Consider the following 21,601-nt stretch of genomic DNA (forward strand, 5'->3'; position numbering starts at 1 on the left):
TACAGAGATGACAAGACAGATCTGTCCCTCTGTTCATTCTATTTATAGAGAGAGAGAGAGAGAGAGAGAGAGAGAGAGAGAGAGAGAGAGAGAGAGAGAGAGAGAGAGAGAGAGAGAGAGAGAGAGAGAGAGAGAGAGAGAGAGAGAGAGAGAGAGAGAGAGAGAGAGAGAGAGGTGAAACTGACAGAGAGAGGAAAGAAATAAATTATGAAAGACAGCGAAGAGAAAGGGATGAGAGTTGGTCTGAATGAGAGGAGGGAGAGGTCAGACACACTATATGATTTAAATAAGACTGGATCAGAGTTCAGATGTGGTAGGAAGTAGGAACCCAACACTAAACTGGGGATGTCCATGTAGTTCTCCAAACACTGTCTGTTAACTCCCTGTTAGGCCTTAATCAAATATGAAATATGTTCTATATTTCATTGTTCCCCAGTCTCACCCCTTAAAACCCCACATCGACAGTAAATGCTGTATTGCACTGTGGATGTGAGTTGATGTGTTTGTGCATTCGTGTGTGTGCTCATGTATATGTGCGGGCTTGCGTGTGTGTTTTGTTAACCACAGAGATACCGTTGGAAGTTTACATACACCTTAGCCAAATACTTTTAAACTCAGTTTCCACAATTCTTGACATTTAATCCTAGTAAAAATTCCCTGTTTTAGGTCAGTTAGGATCACCACTTTATTTTAAGAATGTGAAATGTCAGAATAATAGTAGAGGGAATGATTTAGTTCAGCTTTTATTTCTTTCATCATATTCCCAGTGGGTCAAAAGTTGACATACATTCAATTCGTATTTGGTAGCATTGCCTTTAAATTGTTTAACTTGGGTCAAACATTTTGGGTAGCCTTCCACAAGCTTCAAAAATAAGTTGGATGAATTTTGGCCCATTCCTCCTGACAGAGCTGGTGTAACTGTCAGGTTTGTAGGCCTCCTTGCTCGCACACGCTTTTCCAGTTCTGCTCACACATTTTCGGCAGGATTGAGGTCAGGGTTTGTGATGGCCACTCCAATACCTTGGCTTTGTCGTCCTGAAGCCATTTTGCCACAACTTTGGAAATATGCTTGGGGTCATTGTCCATTTGGAAGACCCATTTTACGACCAAGCTTTAACTTCCTGACTGATGTCTTGAGATGTTGCTTCAATATATCCACATAATTGTCCTCCCTCATGATGCCATCTATTTTGTGAAGTGCACCAGTCCCTCCTGCAGCAAAGCACCCGCACAACATGATGCTGCCACCTCCGTGCTTCACGGTTGGGATGGTGTTCTTCGTATTGCAAGCCTCCCCCTTTTTCCTCCAAACATAACAATGGTCATTATGGCCAAACAGTAGGTTCTTTGTCCCCATGTGCAGTTGCAAACTGTAGTCTGGCTTTTTTATGGCGGTTTTGGAGCAGTGCTTCTTCCTTTCTGAGCGGCCTTTCAGATTATGTCAATATAGGACTCGTTTTACTGTAGATATAGATACTTTTGTACCTGTTTCCTCCAGCATCTTCACAAGGTCCTTTTCTGTTGTTCTGGGATTGATTTGCACTTTTCGCACCGAAGTACTTTCACATCTAGGAGACAGAACGCGTCTCCTTCCTGAGCGGTATGATTGTTTGTACAGATGAACATGGTACCTTCAGGTGTTTGGAAATTGCTCCTAAATATGAACCAGACTTCTGGAGGTCTGAAAAGAAACTCTGAGGTCTTGGCTGATTTCTTTTGATTTTCCCATGATGTCAAGCAAAGAGGCACTGAGGTTGAAGGTAGGCCTTGAAATACACCCACAGGTACACCTCCAATTAACTCAAATTATGTCAACTAGCCTGTCAGAAGCTTCTAAAGTCATGACATCATTTTCTGGAATTGTCCAAGCTGTTTAAAGGCACAGTCAACTTAGTGTATGTAAACTTCTGACCCACTGGAATTGTGATACAGTGAATTCTAAGTGAAATAATCTGTCTGTAAACAATTGTTGGAAAAATTACTTGTTTCATGCACAAAGTAGATGTCCTAACCAACATCCCAAAACTATAGTTTGTTAACAAGAAATTTGTGGAGTGGTTGAAAAATGAGTTTCAATGACTCCAACCTAAGTGTATGTAAACTTCCCACTTCAACTGTATATAAGTGTTCTACTTCCTCTCCCCCTCTCAGGCAGAGCCAGTGATCCTGGACCTTCGGGACCTATTCCAGCTCATCTATCAGATCAAACAGAGAGAGGAGATGGAGAAGAAAGCCCAGAAGGACAAACAGTGTGAACAGGCTGTGTACCAGGTACACACAATGTTTACTATCTGATTATTGTTGGTGCTGCTGCCTCTATCGTCAACTGCACTGATCTTCTTCCCTCTCTCCTTTCTCCTCCTCTCCATCCATCCCTATGTCTTCAGACTATTCTGGAGGAAGATTTGGAGGATCCTGTCTACCAGGTAACTTCTAAACACTAATCAGAATGCTGTCTATCCAGTCAGTATGTTTATTTGTAATGCTTATTTCAATCTCGGTGCCTGTTTATCTGTGTCTGTGGGGAGTTGTGGGGGAGTCCCAGGATTATTTTCAGATGAATGGAGGTGTGTGTGAAGTTTTCTGGGATTGCTTGCGTGCGAGACTTACAGATGATTCTGTCTGACCAATCACATCTTTGCACCATATTCTCAGCCTGTCCTTTTTCTTCTATTCCTATTTCCTATTTTTCTCTTTATTCCTCCTCTCTTCTCCCTGCTGCCTGTGTTGTAGTACATTGTGTTTGAGGCGGGACACGAGCCCATCCGCGACCAATCAGAAGAGAGCATTTATCAGGTACAAGCCTCTCCTCTCTGCTTGGATCGGATTGGTGGAGTTGTATGAGTGATAGGAGCAGGGTTCCAATGGGATAGAGATGATTTGAGAATACCCTCAGGGTCATTCCATGTCATTTCAACTAGCCATTTCAACAAGCCATCTCAGATTGTTCTGAAATGGTTTTTTCGTAGTTAGAAAAAGATAACATTGGCATTCCTGCAATGTTCTTTTGTTGAAATTTAATTAGATCTCTGAGAAATTAAGGTAATTTGATTGCACCCAAATTGGCCCTTTAAATTTATAGGATTGATATAATATTCAATACATATAGTACCTATCATCCAATTTGGGCCCCAAAAAACTCTAACATTGAGTAGCTCCATACTACTAAGACAGATAACTGATACTATATATTCGTTTTTTGTGGTGGAATTGCCGTGGTATGTCTGTGAGTGGCTTTTGACCATTTCTTTAGATTCCTCATGCTTAACTCATTGTTAGAAAAAAGTTTGGTCCAAATCGGATGTTAGGTACTATATTTATTAAATATTATATTAATCGTATACATTTAAATGGCCAATTTGGGTGCAATCAAATTACCTTAATTTCTCAGAGATCAAATTTTATTTCAACAAAATAATGTTGCAGGAATGCTAATGGTATCTGTTTTAACAACAACAACAAATTTCAGAAGAATCTAAGATGATGGGTGTCAAAATCCTCTTTTTTGTTTTTGAGGTGGAACGACCCCTCACTTACAGCTTCACTATTGACAGACACACCACTGAAACCTGAGAGAAAAATTAACACACATGCATGAGTAAGGCAGACCCCTCCTCCTTCCCCTTCCTCCCTCTTTTTCTGAGGAGATGAAGGAGGGAGTGGGAAAGAGAGATTAATCACCAGGCCCTTGCTTGATCTTCCAAAGTAATAGAATGAAAATAGAGCATGCTCTAACACACACACACGCGCGCGCGCAAGAAGACGTGTTAGAATCGTGCAACAGAGGAACCAACAGATGAATAAAGATGTCTGCCTCTGGAAATAAACAACCAGAGAGATGGAGAGATGAAGAAGGATGAGAGAGGAAATAAACAAGAGAACGAGAAGAGGAGAGCGAGGGATTAGGAAAGACGGAGGAGAGATGGAGGGAGGAGAGATGGAGAGAGTACTCAGGCGGTGGTAGTTATCTGTGGTAGTCAGATTGTTATGACAGAAAGACGTTTTTGTCCCATCACGTTTTCATTAACGTTTCCACAGCAGATCAGTCAGGTGGATTAGTTTGATAGTCTTACACTTCAGGGACAATCAATCATCAGTCAATAGAACAAAACGCAAATAAAACATATAGAGACATTGTCCTGTATCAATCTGTCTGTCTGTCTCAAAAGTCCACAGAGTAGTTGCCAAGAGTAGTGGCCAAGAGTAGTGCACTACATGATGAATGTGGTGTCATTTGAGACAAAGCCACAGACAGACAGACAGACAGACCAGTTTATTACATGTCTCTCTCTGTGGTAAGACCACATTGATCCACTTTATTGGAGAGGGAGAAGTGGGGGACTTAGCTGGGAGAGAGAGAGAGCTGTTCATACATATCAGACTGATACTCTAAATGAAGCCTCAACTCATATATTTGAATGCAGATTACATCACTCATTTTCTCTCTCTATCTCTCGCACGAATGCACGTACGCACATGCACATACACACGCGCACACACACCCTCAGATGCAAGCTATAAGGGACAATAATGTCCAGGCTTTAGTCTCTATATATTTGGCTGTAAGGATTTATTTTATAGTCTTGTATTGCTTTGGTATTTACTACAATTGGTACTTTCTGGTACATTAAAAATGAAGGTTGTCATGGTAACAAAAGCTAACGTGTGGTTGGTGGGCTTTGTGGTGATTGGTTGGTTGTCCAGGTTCCGACCAGCCAACAGAAGGAGGGGGTATATGACGTCCCCAAGAGACACCCAGTGAGTCCAGCTGTGTGTGCCTGTCCCCCTTTTGTGTCCCCCTTGGTGCTATGGTGTGTCCTGTGGATACTCTGTGGTGTGGCTTTGTGGTGGTGCTGGTCGGAGTCACTGTGTATGTGGATAGGAGTGGGTTTGGGTGGGGTTTGCTCTGTGCTAGGCGCTGGTTGCATGCTGTGTGTGTGTGTGTGTGTGTGTGTGTGTGTGTGTGTGTGTGTGTGTGTGTGTGTGTGTGTGTGTGTGTGTGTGTGTGTGTGTGTGTGTGTGTGTGTGTGTGTGTGTGTGTGTGTGTGTGTGTGTGTGCATTGCATGCAGTGTGTTGTCGTGGTGATGCATGGCTGGCTGTGGTCTGCTGGTGAACAAACATACATGATCTGACAATACTAGAACGAAATATATTGGTAAGAGAGAGTGTGTGTATGTGCACGCCTTTGTGTCATCCCAGTTGACCTTGATCGTGGTCAGGATGCAACGTAACTCTCCATGTCCTTTATGATCTTATTGAACATGGTAGTTAAACATCTCTGTTTCATTAGCTAATAACTGCATCTTCAGAACCACTATAGTAGCTATTCTACACCTGTTACAACTACTCCATCTCTGACACCTGTCTAAAAAAAACATTCTAAAACTAAGGTGTGAGCCTCACTGTCTGTGTAGAAATTTCTCAATCTTCCCTCTTCCTCCTATACTCCCCCTGGTCTTTCCTAGCTCACACTGCAGAACACACACACACACACACACACTGTGCACTGTCGTAATTAGACGGTGTGGGTTATGGCTGTTGGTTTTGTCTTGTGTTGCTTTTGAGGCTTATGGTATTTACCAGTGAGATCCCACAGCCCTACTGCTCTCCTTAACCACCCCACAACACCAACACCTATTGGCTTTGTGTTTGATACATACCTGTGTGTGTCTGGTGTTATAATACGGTGCTATGGCCAGTAGGGTCTGAAACCTCTGTCTAAACCATATGCGTCACGATTATTTAGTCTGTCGCCTTCTGTCTCTCAATGCTATTAACCAATAATAAACCAATAACACACAGCCACACACACACATAACACACACACACACACACACATACATACACACACACACACACATAAAACAGACAAGTACGACTTCAATCTCCTGAGTCCTTGACCCTGTGTGAGTTTACACAGTCTGTTGATTCAACAGAGGTCAGCCAATTGTCATCTGGCAATGAAGGACAAGTAGGCTAGTGTGTGTGTGCATGCGTGCATCCATGTGTGTCTGTGTTCAGTGAGACAGGAGCTCAGGGAGGTTGGTGTTAATTAAGGGGGCTGCATTAATCGTATGCAAAACCATGCCCATGCTAATTACTGTTTCCTCAGAGACCAATAATTGAAAGGTGGTTGTCGCAGTGATGAGGAGAAAGGGATGGGCAGAGAGAGAGAGTGAGATGGATAGAAGAGGAGGGCAGGAATATGTGTAATGAGGAGTGTGTGCATGCATGAGTGGCTATATAAAGGGGGTACCGAGTCAATGTGAGGGGCTACATGTTAGTTGAGGTAATATGTACATGTAGATAGGGGTAAAGTGACTACCTTGTCTCCATATGTCTGTATTTGTTTGAGTGTATGATACATCATGTCTGTGTTTCTATCCTACCCTCCATCCATGTGGCTGAATGGTCATCATCATCACCAACATCATCCATCATCAACAAGCACACCATCATTATCAACAACATCATCACCAACAACATCACCACCAACATCATCACCACCAACAACAACAACATCATCACCAACAACATCATCACCAAAAACATCATCATCACCAACAACAAAATCATCATCGCCAACACCAACATCATCACCAACACTATCATCATCACCGACATCGTCATCATCACCATCATCACCAACAACATCATCATCAACAACATCATCACCAACATCCATAAACATCATCACCAACAACAATATCATCATCATCACCAACGTCCATCATCATCATCACCAACATCCATAAACATCATCATCACCCACAACATCCATCATCATCACCAACAACATCATCACCAACAACAACATCATCATCACCACCAACAACATCATCATCATCAAAAACAACATCATCACCACCAACAACAACATCATTTTCACCACCAACATCATAATCATCACCAACAACATCATCACCAACCACTACATCATCATCACCAACAACAACATCATCATCAACAACAACAACATCCATCGTCACCAACATCAAAATCATCATCACCAACATCACCATCATCAACATCATCAGCAACAACAACATCATCATTAACAACATCATCATCACCAACATTGTCAACATCACATCATCATCACCAACATCATCACAAAACATCTTCGCCAACAACATCATCGTCATCAACAACAACAACATCATCATCACCAACAACGTCATTATATTCATCATCACCAACAACATCATCATCATCACCAACAACAACATCATCACCACCAAAAACATCATCACCAATAACAATTTCACCAACAACAACACCATCACCAACAACATCAACAACAACAACATCATCACCAACAACAACGTCATTATATTGATCATCACCAACAATATCATCACCAACAAAAACATAATTATATTGATTATCACCAACAACATCATCACCAACAACATCATCACCAACAACATCATCGTTACCAACATCATCATCACAAATATCATCATCGCCAACATCATCATCACCAACAACATCATCACCACCATCATCATCACCAACAACATCATCATCACAACACCATCATCATCACCAATAACAACATCATCCTCACCAACAACACCATCATCACCAACATCATCATCAGCAACATCATCACCAACAACAACATCATCACCAACAACAACATCATCATCGCCAACATCATCATCACCAACAACATCATCATCACCAACAACATCATCACAAATATCATCATCGCCAACATCATCACCATCATCATCACCAACAACATCAGTATCACCAACAACATCATCATCACAACACCAACACCATCATCATCACCAATAACAACATCATCCTCACCAACAACACCATCATCACCAACAACATCATCATCATCACCAACATCATCATCAACAACAACAACATCATCACCAACAACATCATCATCACCACCAACAACATCATCACCACCAACAACATCATCATCACAACACCATCATCATCACCAATAACAACATCATCCTCACCAACAACACCCTCATTACCAACAACATCATCATCATCACCAACAACACTCTCATTACCAACAACATCATAATCATCACCACCAACAACAACATCATCATCATCACCAACAACTAGATCATCATCACCAACAACATCATCATCATCAACAACAACATCCATCGTCACCAACAACAACATCATCAAAATCATCATCATCACCAACATCATCATCAACATCATCAGCAACAACAACAACAACATCATCATTAACAACATCATCATCACCAACAATGTCATTATATTCATCATCACCAACAATGTCATTAAATTCATCACCAACAACATCATCATCACCAACAACAACAACATTATCACCAACAACAACGCCCTTAAATTGACCATCACCAACAACATCACCAACGACATCACCAGCGACATCATCAACAACAACATAATCACCACTAATAACAACATTAACAACAGCATCACCACCAATAACAGCATCACCAACATCATCATCACCAACATCATCACAAAACATCTTCGCCAACAACAACATTCGTCATTATCAACATCATCACCAACACTATCATCATCACCAACACAACACTATCATCATCACCAACATCATCACAACAATAACTTCATCATCAACATCACCAACAACCATCATCATCACCAACAACATCATCATCATCCCCAACAACATCATCACCAACACCATCATCATCACCAACAACATCACCAATATCAACATCTCCAACAACAATTTCACCAACAACAACAACAACATCATCACAACAACGTCATCACCAACAACAACAGCATCACCAACAAAAACATAATTATATTGATTATCACCAACATCATCACCAACAACATCATCACCAACAACATCATCACCAACAATGTCATCACCAACAACAACATCATCACCAACAAAAACATAATTATATTGATTATCACCAGCAACATCATCATCACCAACAACATCATCATCACCAACAACATCATCACTAACAACATCATCATCACCAACATCATCACAACACCATCATCACCAATAACAACATCATCCTCACCAACATCATCATCATCATCACCAACAACATCATCATCAGCAACATCACCAACAACATCATCATCATCAAATACAACATCATCACCACCAACAACAACATCATCATCAACAACAACAACATCCATCGTCACCAACAACATCATCAACAACAACAACATCATCATCAACAACAACAACATCCATCGTCACCAACATCATCATCACCAACAACATCATCATCAGCAACATCATCACCAACATCATCACCAACAACATCATCATCATCAAATACAACATCCTCATCACCAACAATAACAACATCATCAACAACAACATCCATCGTCACCAACAACAACATCATCAAAATCACCAACAACATCACCAACATCATCATCATCAACATACTCATAACCATCATCATCAACAAAACACCAACAACAACATACTCATAACCATCATCATCAACAAAACATCATCATCACCAACATCATCAAGACAATCATCATCACCAACAACAACATCGTCACCAATAACATCATCAACATCATCATGATCAACAACATCATCCTCACCAACAACATCACCATCATCACCAACATCATTATCACCACCAACAACATCATCACCAACAGCATCATCACCAACACCCCCTACATCATCGCCACCAACATCATCATCACCACCACCACCATCATCATCATCACAAACCTCATCACCAGCCACATCACCAACAACATCATCACTACCTTATCATCATCATCATCATCATCACCAACATCATCATCACCGACAACATCATCATCTTAATTACCAACAGCAACATCATCACCAACAACATCATCAACAGCAACCTCACCAACAACAACATCATTATCACCAACAACAACATCACCAACAACGTCATCATCATCACCAACAACAATATCTTCACCAACAACAACATCTTCACCAACAACAACAACATCACAAACAACATCATCGTCATCATCACCAACAACATTATAAACACCAACATCAACACCACCAACAACATCATCACCAACAACAACGCCATTAGATTACCCATCACCAACAACATCACCAAACACATCATCATCACCAACGACATCACTACCTTATCATCATCATCACCAACAACATCATCATCAACATCATACCAACAACATCATTATCATCACCAACAACATCATCACCACCAACAACATCGTCATCATAATCATCACCAACAACATTATAATCATCACCAACAACATCATCACCACCAACAACATCATAATCATCACCAACAACATCATCACCAACAACAACACCATTATATTAACCATCAACAACAACATCACCAACAACATCATCACCAATGACATCATCACTACCTTATCATCATCACCAACAACATCATTATTAACCCCAACAACATCATCACCACCAACATCATCATCAACATCACCAACAAACATCATCACTACCTTATCATCATCACCACCAACAACAGCATCATCATAATCATCACCAACAACATCACCACCAACATCATCATCATCATAATCATCCCCAACAACATCACCACCAACAACATCATCATCATCGTCAACATCCCCAACAACATCATCACTACCTTATCATCATCATCATCATCATCATCACCACCAACAACACCATCATCATCATCCCCAACATCATCATCACCAACAACACCATCATCATCATCACCAACAGCAACATCATCACCACCACTAACAACATCACCAACAACAACATCATCAGCATCATTATCACCAACAATAACATCATCACCAACAACCTCATCATCATCATCACCAACAACAACATCATCATCACCAACAACAACATTATCAACAACAACATTACCATCAACAACAACATTACCAACAACAACATCATCACCAACAACATCATCACCAACAACAACATCATCATCACCAACATCATCACAAACAACATCACCATAACAAACACCATCATCATCACCCAAACAAAATCATTGTCATCACCAACAACCACATCATCATTATTATCATCACCAACATCATCATCATGACCAACATCATCATCACCACTGACAACATCTTTATCACCAACAACAACATCATCACAAACAACATCATCATCATCATCACCCAAACAAAATCATTGTCATCACCAACATCATCATTATTATCATCACCAACAACAACATCATCATCATCACCAACAACATCATCACCAACAACAACATCATCATCATCACCAACAACAACATCATCATCACCAACAACATTATCACCAACAACATTATCACCAACAACAACATCATCCTCAATAAAAACAGCAGCCAGTGGAGAGCCACTCACTGATATATGAAGGACTGACCTGCTCAACTCTAGTCTTCATAAACCTCTTGGTGCAGTCTGACAGGGTTATAAGGGCAATACAAATGATAGATGAGAAAATGCACACTCACTGAAAGTTCTTTATTTAAGAAATGTTATGTTTATAACCTCTGCTGCTACTAATGAATGTAAAACGACAGTATCTAAAGACTGAAGGAAGAGAGGGGGAGGGTGGTGGGGGGGTAGAGAGATGGAAAGAGTGAGAGGAAAAGAGAGGGAGAGAGGAGGGTCTTTAGAGCTGCAATGAATGTCAAATAGACATCATAGAGACAGAGAAGATGGGGAGAGAGGAAGGTGGTCAGGTCAGAGAGAATGGGATGGGAGGAGGTGATGGGTCAAGCTTTGGTCATGTCCAACAGAGAGGATCTGACTCACTCCTCTCACAGCTCATTAATAACACAGACGATATACTCAGCTCAGTAATGACCCAACTACGTCACAAATGGCACCCTATTTCCTATTTACTGCACTACTTTTGACCAGGGCCTATAGGGCTCTGGACAAAAGTAGTGCACTATATTGGGAATAGGGTGCAATTTTGGATGTTGACCCACTCACACAAAGTGATCACACAGTCACGTTAGTAACACACTACAGTGACCACACTGACCACAGAGGCCAGTGACCCTCCCTCCGCTCTGGGAGATTCAGACTAAGAATATCATAGGTGTCAGTAGGTTCAGAGTTAAAAGAAAGACAGAATAGCATCAGTGTACAGTATATACAGGATCTCCCTCAGTCAGTGATAGTAGTGTACTTAACTCCTCCTCTCTCCTCCTCTTTCACTAACAGCACAGATACTCCACTCATCTGTATGGCTAGAAACGACACACTCTCTGATCCATTTTCTGATAGATAGAAGTAGAACACACATGCATGCACACACACACACACACACACACACACACACACACACACACACACACACACACACACACACACACACTTTAAGCTTTAGAATATAATAAGAGCGTCATGGTCTATGTGTGACCTATCAGTTTAACTAGCGGAGCCAGAAGGCAGATATTCTAAGAAGCGTTGTTATCTGTGCAGACATTATCCCCAGCGCCCTATACAGCAATATTCTGGAGCTATATGTATTTCTATAGAGGGCTCTGATTAGCCCTATCTTTGATTTATGCTAATCTTTGACCATGTAAAACCTCACATCTTTAACTAAAAATAGACTCCTTTTTCTCCGGTCACCACAGGGATAAAGACCTTTATGTTAGAAATAGACTGCTATCAAAGAAAGAGACATTTTAAATAGAGAGATATGAAACAGGGATTTTGAAGAAAGAGAGGTGTACACATGGAGAGATATGAGAGCATATTGAGAGTTCAGAGTAACTTAAATCGGGTTGGTATGTCACCTCCACCAATCATATTACTCCATGACATCATCATCTAACGTGTGCCCGTCCGTCTCCCTGTGGCGCTGTTTGATGGTGTCACTGCCACACAGACGTAGGTACCAAGTTGTGTGAGGCATGTTGCGTGTGCCGTCTTTTAGTAAAAGGTGTTGCATGTGTGTTGGGACATGAAATGCTGTACGTTGCTATTGTAGCCATGACGTCTGACGGCTGTGAACTCTCTTTCTGATTGGCAGAATATCAACCAATTAGAGCTTTTCGGAGACATCTCCACACTCCCGGACATCTACTCCCCCTCGGTGAGTACACCCCCCCCCCCCCTCCTCCCCTCTCTCTCATATGACCTTTGACCTGGTTTATCTGACGGAGGAATCATGTTATTGTTTATACTGGCTGGCAGAACCAAGCATACAGTGTACTGTAGTGATTTGTGTGTGTGTGTGTGTGTCCGTTTGGCTCCCCTGTGGGAATAAAGTGGTTTTAACCTGTTCCTCTCCCTTTCCCTCCCACCCTAGACCCCTGCCTCTCCAGCCAACACCCTGGACCCGTCTCTGGGCCTGCAGCCCCTCACAGAACTCTTCAACCCCTTCAATCCCGCCTCTGTACCCTCAGGTAGGAACTAATCTCTCCTTTCCTCTTTGCAGCAGAGTTGGAACAAGCAGCTCTGAGAAGATATGAGTCAGTTATAATGAGTCTGTGTAGTTCTATGAGTTTGGGACTGTCTGAATAAATCTATGCATGATAATGACTGAGGTTCATTGTGGACGTAATGACCATAGTTCAGTAGGACCATTAAGACACAATATTAACTACAGGCTAAAGTAGGTCACTGTACTGCAGTGGTAAATGGGGTACTCTGTGTTTATGTGTGTGTGCATGTGTATGTGTGTGTGCTATGTGCATGTGTATAACTCGCTCGTCTACTCTCTCTGTCCAGGTTATGTGGCGATGGGAGCGGTACCTACAGGTCAGGTGTGGTCGCAGCAGGCTTTTTCTGCCCAGGCAGGTCCTCTGTTTGGGGTCCAGTCCCCCCTGGGTCAGTCCCTCCCTGTAGCCCAGGTCCTGCCTGGAGGCCAGCCTCTCATCTGGGGCCAGGCCAACCTCTTCCCTGCTACACAGCAGCAGTGGGCCGCTATGACGGGAGCAGGTATATACACACAGACACAAACATCTATGTATGCACGCATACACACAGGGATGAACTAACGTGCGCATGCTCTCTCTCTCTCACACACGCACGCACACACACACACACACACACACACACACACACACACACACACACACAGTAAAAAGTGTATTGTCCTGCATCTAGGGTTCCCTGCTACAGCCTACCTCCCAGCCCAGCCAGGATCTCTGCCTGCCATGCCTGCCATGTTCCTCCCTGTCAATCAACCCTGTGACAGCCTATCATCTGCCAGCGCTGCCTCTAACCCCGCCCCCTCATCAGCCTCAAGTCCACAGCATGCAGAGAGGCAGCGGCAGAAGATGAGCAAGGTAGGAGAATTGTATTCTATAGATGAAAAAAATATATACATGCTATTTACCAAGCAAGTCATTGGAGAACCAATTCACATTGATAGTAATGGCATGGCCAAGACACAAAAACTCTATACAATACTGTCACTTTTTATTGGCCAAAATGTTAGTGTGTCTTTAACATCTTCTACTCTCTCTGTAGGAGATGTTTAAGGACTTCCAGCTAGCGAAGCCCCCTGCCATGCCTGCTAAGATGGGGGACCAGCACCCCTGTCTAGCTGGGACCTCGGAGGCCTTCAGCTCCTATTTCAGCCGTGTGGGGACCGTCACCGATACAGATGACTGTGACGACTTTGACATCTCTCAGCTCAACCTCACTCCTGTCACCTCCACCACTCCCTCCACTAACTCACGTATGTACACACTCATGGCTGTTTGATTTGTGTTTATAGCTAAATGACTCTCTGTTTGGAAGTTGTCTCCTCCCTTCACCCCTCATACCGCTCTACCTCCATTTTTGCCTCCCTGTCTTTTTGATTTTCTGTATCTCATTTAATTAGTTGTCATTTGTCATCATCATCAATAAAACTGCAGAGAGACAGTTGCTGGGGAGGTACTTTATGCTGAATCTGTACTTTCATCCCATCTCTCTCCACCCCTTCCCCCTCTCCTCCCCCAGCTCCGACCCCGGCCCCCAGACAGAGTTCTCCATCTAAATCGGCGGCGTCTCACGTTAGTGACCACATTGACCACATCAGTGATCCCCCCACAGACGCCACCGACCCCTCCACAGATGACTCGTTCGGTGAGGTTGAGGGCAGCCCCAGTCGAAGTGGAGAGGAGGATGCGGTGAGTGCGTGTGTGTGAGTGTGAGTGTGTGTGTGTGTGTGTGTGTGTGTGTGTGTGTGTGTGTGTGTGTGTGTGTGTGTGTGTGTGTGTGTGTGTGTGTGTGTGTGTGTGTGTGTGTGTGTGTGTGTGTGTGTGTGTGTGTGTGTGTGTGTGTGTGGGGCCAGTAAAGTGTTAAATGAGCTGCTGGAGGTGTCAGATAGATCATTAAGATGTTGTTAATGTTAGCAGGTAGCTCCATACATCACTTCCTCTATAGCACCCTGTTATTATTCAACTGATGAACTAGTGTCTTTCCGAGGGCAATTCATATTTATTATTTATCTGGATTCAAGAGCGGGAGAGAAGGAGAGAGAGAGAGAATGAGAAAGTGTGAGACAGAGTGAATGAGAGAGAGAAAGAGAGGGAGGGAGAGAGAGAGGTAGGTAGGTAGGTACATAAACAGTGCTGTGAGACAGGGATACATAGAGAGAGAGGAATGGGAAAGCACTGGGGTCACAAACCTGACAATGGTAGAAAAAAACTGAATTGGAAGCGATGCCTTCTACCATTGATTCTGTATGCCAGTCAGTCAATTCCAAAGTACTCTCTCTATCTTCTCTCTCCCCCTGCCCCCACCCCTCTCTCTCTCTCTCTGTCTCTCTCTATCTTCTCTCTCCCCCTGCCCCCCACCCCTCTCTCTCGCTCTGAAAGAAGTGTGACTCAGCTGAGCCAGTGGAGCTCATATTCCTGTTGTTATGGAACAAAACCTGAATTAGTGAAAGGGAAAGAAAAAAAGAGAGAGAGAGAGAGAAAGTAGTTTATTCTCAGCATTAGAGACAGCAACAGTCAACATTACGTTTTACGCAACTTAATGAAACAGGCCTGTATAGAGAGAAGAAGAGCAAGAGAGAGAGAAACATCCTCCCACTCTCTCTGTGGTGAGGAAGGTGTAAAGAGCGTTTCAGGCATCAATTGAGTGCACTCTAAAAAGGGTTTTATAAGTCCTCAGTGTGTGTGTCCTTTCTCTCCTTTAGTACATTGCTGCTCTGTCCCTGCCTATAATCTCCTCTTTTTATATCCTGCTTTCAACTACAACTATTTCTCTTTTCTATATTCCCTTACTTTCCTGCTCTTCTTTCTTCCTTCTCTTCTCATTCCTTCTCTTCTCAAGCCCTTCTCTTCTCTTCTCCTTCTTTCTCTTCTCCTTCCTTCTTTCTCTTCAACTTCCTTCCTTCCTTCCTTCCTTCCTTCCTTCCTTCCTTCCTTCCTTCCTTCCTTCCTTCCTTCCTTCCTTCCTTCCTTCTTGCCTTCTTTTCTCCTCCTCTCCTCTCCTCTCCTCTCCTCTCCTCTCCTCTCCTCTCCTCTCCTCTCCTCTCCTCTCCTCTCCTCTCCTCTCCTCTCCTCTCCTCTCCTCTCCAGGCGTGTGGGTCTGGGTCTCCTTGTCCCAGTGAGACAGCAGTTTCTAGTCCAGCCCAAACCAGTCCACCTGCCAACAGCTAGATAGACGCTGGCTGGGTGCTGGGTAGGTATCTATCCAACCTAACTCTCCTCCTTCTCCTCCCTCCTTCCTTTGCTTTCTGTAAGCCTGCCTTCTCCACACACACCTTACCTTTAGTGATCTTCTGTTCACCCTCTCTATTCTCTGTCTTTCTCTTTCTCTCCAGCCCTCCCTTTTTCTTGTCCTCTCACTTATCCTGTCTGCTGCATCCTCTGATGTTAGCATGGTGTGTCTGACTGCCTGTGGTTGGATTGTGTGATTATGCAACTGTGCGTGTGTGTGCTTCTGCGTCTGTGTGTGTGCTTGTTGTGTCTGTGTTCTCTCTCCCTATAGCCACCAGAGGTGTGTGAGTATCTCAATAAAGGGTGTGTGTGTTTAAAACTCACCATGCATGGGCACGCTGTCATCATGTCATTTTGTTTGTCTCAGATGCATTTTCTACATCTTGATATTCAATGTACACTGAGCGTAGAAAATATTAAGGAGACATGCTCTTTCCATGACATATACTGACCAGGTGAATCCAGGTGAACGCTATGATCCCTTAGTGATGTCACTTGTTAAATCCACTTCAATCCATGTAGATGAAGGGGAGGAGACATGTTAAAGAAGGGATTTTTAAGCCTTGAGACAATTGAGGCATGGATTGTGTGTGTGTGCCATTCAGAAGGTGCAAGACAAAATATTTAAGTGTCTTTGAATGGGGTATGGTAGTAGGTGCTGTTTGTGTCAAGAACTGCAATGCTGCTGGGTTTTTCAAACTCAACAGTTTCCTGCGTGTATCAAGAATGGTCCACCACCCAGCATCCCTGTGGAACTCTTTCGACGCCTGGTGGAGTCCATGCACCAACGAATTGAGGCTGTTATGAGCGCAAAGGGGGGGTGGAACTCAGTATTAGGAAGGTGTCCTTAATGTTTTGTACACTCAGTGTATATACTGTCCTGTACATGATGTTATGTGATGTCAAATGTAATATGATGTCAAATGTATATGTCCTGGACTGCAGTTCAGGGTTGGAGATAGTCAGTGTTGTACTGTAGAGACGTTCCTCCTATGGCAGTGGCTTCCCTTTATCTCACACACACACACACACACACACACACACACATACACACATACACACACACACTTACTTCTTATAGTGTGGGTGTAATGATAGGTGGTGTCAGTCAGGCCCACACACAGGGAAATATGTAATGTCAGTGGTTTTATCAATAATACTGGGCTGCCACCACTAACAACTGGGTGATATGAATTAGCATTAGTTTATATCTAGGAAGAACCCTAAACCCAATCACTGAGGAGCCAGGGTTGGGGAGTAGAAGGAGAGAGACCAGAGGTATGTTTGTGGTCTTGTCACTCGGCCACATACTGACATACACACAAATGTACATGTATTTGACTCACACACTCAAAGGTTCCATCTGCATACAATAGAATTCTCAAATATGGTCATTCCACTTAGGAGTCAGATATGGAAGTGCTGGACCAATCAGCCAATCACGTGTCAGAGTGAACCTATGTAACTCCCTGCTGACAGGCTGATTGCAGTGTAACAATGTGTATGGTAATAACACAGGCCTGTTCTGACTGTTGTAGTCTGTGGACATCTCCATCAAACCTGCTGTGATATGTTTCCACACATACTGACACGCTGCTGTAGGAGGAAGGCAGACAGCAGTGTGTCAGACACACACATACTCACACGCTGCTGTAGGAGGAAGGCAGACAGCAGTGTGTCAGACACACACATACTCACACGCTGCTGTAGGAGGAAGGCAGACAGCAGTGTGTCAGACACACATGCAAACACACACTCCAACAGTGATAGATCCATTGTTCAAAGTTAGGATCTGACAGGCTGAGGTGGGTGGGAGAGAGAGAACACACACAAACCCTACACACTTGTGAAGATCTGAGAGGATTTTATTGGTCTAAGCAAGTTGAAGCTACTACACCTGTCAAATCCTCTCCACAAGTGCGTAGGGTTTAGGGGTCCATTTGGGATTTGGGATTGGGCTACACACTCTCTATGCAACAATACCCTCAGCCTCTGCACTATGACTGGTCTCTCTGTCTGCAGCAGGGTGCTACTGCCATCTGGTGTTGACAACAGGAACTGCATGTGTTGCAGCTGGAGAAAGGGTCTGTGAGTCTAGGGAGTAGCTGACCTGTGTTCAGTCCCAGTGGGTCATGCTAATACTAACATTCTAACTGTGTCTCCTCTCTGTCTGCCTAGGGGAAGGATCTCTGTCTGCAGGGGAAGGATCCTCTCTATGCCCAGATCAACAAAGGGAGGAAATAAAGAGACTGAAAACTGGACTGACCTACCAATGCTGACCAACCAACCCCATGTGTGTGTGCACGCACGTTCTCTTTATCAGCCTTCACCTCTGCCTTCTTTTTACTTAGTAATTTCACCTTCCCCTCATCCTTGTCTTTGCTCTTCACCTTCTTCTCCTCCTTGACGACTCTGGATGCGATGCCACCCGGCCCCTGAAGGGAGGAGAGGAGGGTGGTTCAAGCTTCACACACCCTCCAGAGTGAGTTGGAGGGTGTGTGTGATGTGGAGCTGAGGGAAGGAAGGCAGTTTGTAGGGCTGTGAGGAGGAGGCAGGACTTTAGGTTTCTCAGGGAGAGCAGATTTGGTCCCGGGCTGCTTCAGCAGCAACACTTCCTCATCCTGGAACTTTACCCTCAAGGACTTGAAGTCCAGAAAGTCTTCTTCCTCTCAGACAGAGAAAGGAGGGGACGGGGGAGAGATGGGTTGAAAACAGGTACCTCATACCTGAAAAAGACTAAAGGATATTAATTGAATTTCAAATCACAGGTTATCATTGAACCCACTCTACAGATGTAGGATCACCCTGTTGCAGGAGAACTTTCCTGCAGGTGCAGGGCATTTTAAACTTGTAGTGTATTTGAGATTTAAAAAGGCTTCTGAAGTTTGTGATTTCCACTTTGAATTTTGACTTGATTTGTCCCTCATGATAAATGTATCAACACCTACAAAAATGTCATTAATTATAATCCACATAATAATTCACATGTCCTGTTGCTGCAGCAAACTGACTCAAATTAAGATCTTACATCTGTATCTGTCTCTCTTTTCACAGTCTAATTCAACATGAGATAAAACAAACTAAGTGACCGTATCATTATTTTCAAGGTGGGGTGCACAACCCCCAAAGCATCTTCCAGACACTCTGGCACCAAAACTGCCAATAGAAACCCATAGAAGCCTAATTCCTTTAGGTGAGAGCCTGGGGGCAATAGAACTATAGGTCAGGGGCCCTGGGCTTGTGTGTGTGTGTGTGTGTGTGTGTGTGTGTGTGTGTGTGTGTGTGTGTGTGTGTGTGTGTGTGTGTGTGTGTGTGTGTGTGTGTGTGTGTGTGTGTGTGTGTGTGTGTGTGTGTGTGTTACTCATCTCTAGCAGCAGCCTGGCATCCCCTCTTACAAAGGATGGAACACTCCATCTACCCCCTCTACTCGCGTTTCATTCTCTCTCTCTTTCTCTCCATCAAACATTGCTAGAGGCTATGCTGCCTAAGGGTGACTGGGCCAAGCGTTGTCTCCTTTCCCAACACACACACAGCGGTATCAGACATGGACAGAATTAGTGTCTGTAGCAAGTGGATCCTGGTATGGACTGGTATGCTGAGATTCTTATTTCTGATTGGCCGGTTTATTGGGATCTTGGCATCTGATTGGCTGTTTGGGTGTTTCGCCTTTTTGTGAGTGTCTGCTGGATCACTATGCAGGAACAGACTCTCTGGGAGCTGCTCACACACACACTGTTTTTCCAAATGTCTCTTCTCAGAGGGAATGGGAAGGCTGCAAAGTGAATGGACACTGAGGCATGGATGTTGCCAACCTAACAGGCATCGCCTGGCATGAACGAACATTGCCAAATCGGATAGTGCCGGACTTCGGATGTATGTTGCCAAACTAACTGATTCTGTGAATGAATTGCTCATTCTCTATAATAGCTTTTGTACAATATGGATTAAAACAGACAAACGGAAATGTTTATTTTCTAAGTCAATCAAGCCGCTGGAGTCAGCTCTCCTGGAGTTATACAGTCACAAGACTTTAAGAGCTGATTGTCGATTTGCCAAACTCATTTTGTAAATGATAATAACAATGATCATTCTGTCCACAGACTTCTGTGCCATAAAATAGGCAGGCTTCAGTTATGCAACCAGAAGGTATCAAGCAATACCAACATGTCTGTCTGTCTAGGTTTCTGTAGCTCTCTCAACCTCTGTTCTGTCTATGATCCTATAAGTGTATTTCCTTAACACAGCCCTTGTCTATACTGCAGTCCTTTATTATCAAAATCCATGTTTATCAACATCCATGTTTATCGATATTTGTTTTTATCAAAATCCATGTTTATCTATATCTGTTTTAGCAGAATCCATGTTTATCGATATCCATGTTTATCAACATCCATGTGCCAATAACACGTTTCCACTGATGTACCCTGTAACCTCTTACAGTCATACTATCACCACCTCCATGCTTCATATCATCCCTCAGTCTGAGTGATAGGACCCTTACCCATCATCACAACCACACCAGACACTCATAGCTGGCTGTCATCGACCCCTAACCTGTCTGTCTGTGCTACTGCTAGTACTACATCAACTCTGATGCCAATGACTCCCTATTTTATGGCCAAAGTCTAAGCGTAATTAGACTCATCTGGACTGACAACTTGAATAACTGTTTGGACAATAGAAAAAGACGAAGAAGAAGAAGATGAGGAAGTGGAGTAAAAGGGAAACATGCTGTTTAATTACATAATATTTCTAGACATATTTTATGCTTACCGCAGATAACGTTTTCTTAATGTAAATTGACACATTATTTTTATCTTGATGAATACGATAGCATTCTACTGTGGATTTTTAGAATACTTATTTATTTTCTGTTGATTTACGTCTCCACCATGTATTACTGTTACTATTAAACACATCCCAATGCCAGCTGGGTCTGGGT

General features: G+C 43.1%; 1 protein-coding gene across 2 annotated transcripts in view; it reads left to right on the plus strand.

Moving 5' to 3' along the window:
* The window catches only part of LOC139410198 (disabled homolog 1-like), an 80,436-nt gene extending 58,835 nt beyond the window's left edge, over window positions 1–21,601 (plus strand). The window contains exons 5-16 of one of the 2 annotated variants that reach the window (XM_071155663.1): window positions 2,152–2,271; window positions 2,388–2,426; window positions 2,734–2,796; window positions 4,705–4,758; window positions 13,029–13,091; window positions 13,308–13,404; window positions 13,730–13,939; window positions 14,108–14,289; window positions 14,474–14,684; window positions 14,951–15,120; window positions 16,519–16,621; window positions 18,838–21,601. In XM_071155663.1, coding sequence (XP_071011764.1) covers window positions 2,152–2,271; window positions 2,388–2,426; window positions 2,734–2,796; window positions 4,705–4,758; window positions 13,029–13,091; window positions 13,308–13,404; window positions 13,730–13,939; window positions 14,108–14,289; window positions 14,474–14,684; window positions 14,951–15,120; window positions 16,519–16,599 — 1,290 coding nt within the window. In that variant the 3' untranslated portion in view covers window positions 16,600–16,621; window positions 18,838–21,601. The remainder of the gene's footprint in view (window positions 1–2,151; window positions 2,272–2,387; window positions 2,427–2,733; window positions 2,797–4,704; window positions 4,759–13,028; window positions 13,092–13,307; window positions 13,405–13,729; window positions 13,940–14,107; window positions 14,290–14,473; window positions 14,685–14,950; window positions 15,121–16,518; window positions 16,622–18,837) is intronic. The other variant, XM_071155664.1, reaches the window with a different exon arrangement.

The sequence above is a fragment of the Oncorhynchus clarkii genome, chromosome 5 (assembly GCF_045791955.1).
Source record: "Oncorhynchus clarkii lewisi isolate Uvic-CL-2024 chromosome 5, UVic_Ocla_1.0, whole genome shotgun sequence".
In the NCBI taxonomy this organism is placed as follows: Eukaryota; Metazoa; Chordata; class Actinopteri; order Salmoniformes; family Salmonidae; genus Oncorhynchus; species Oncorhynchus clarkii.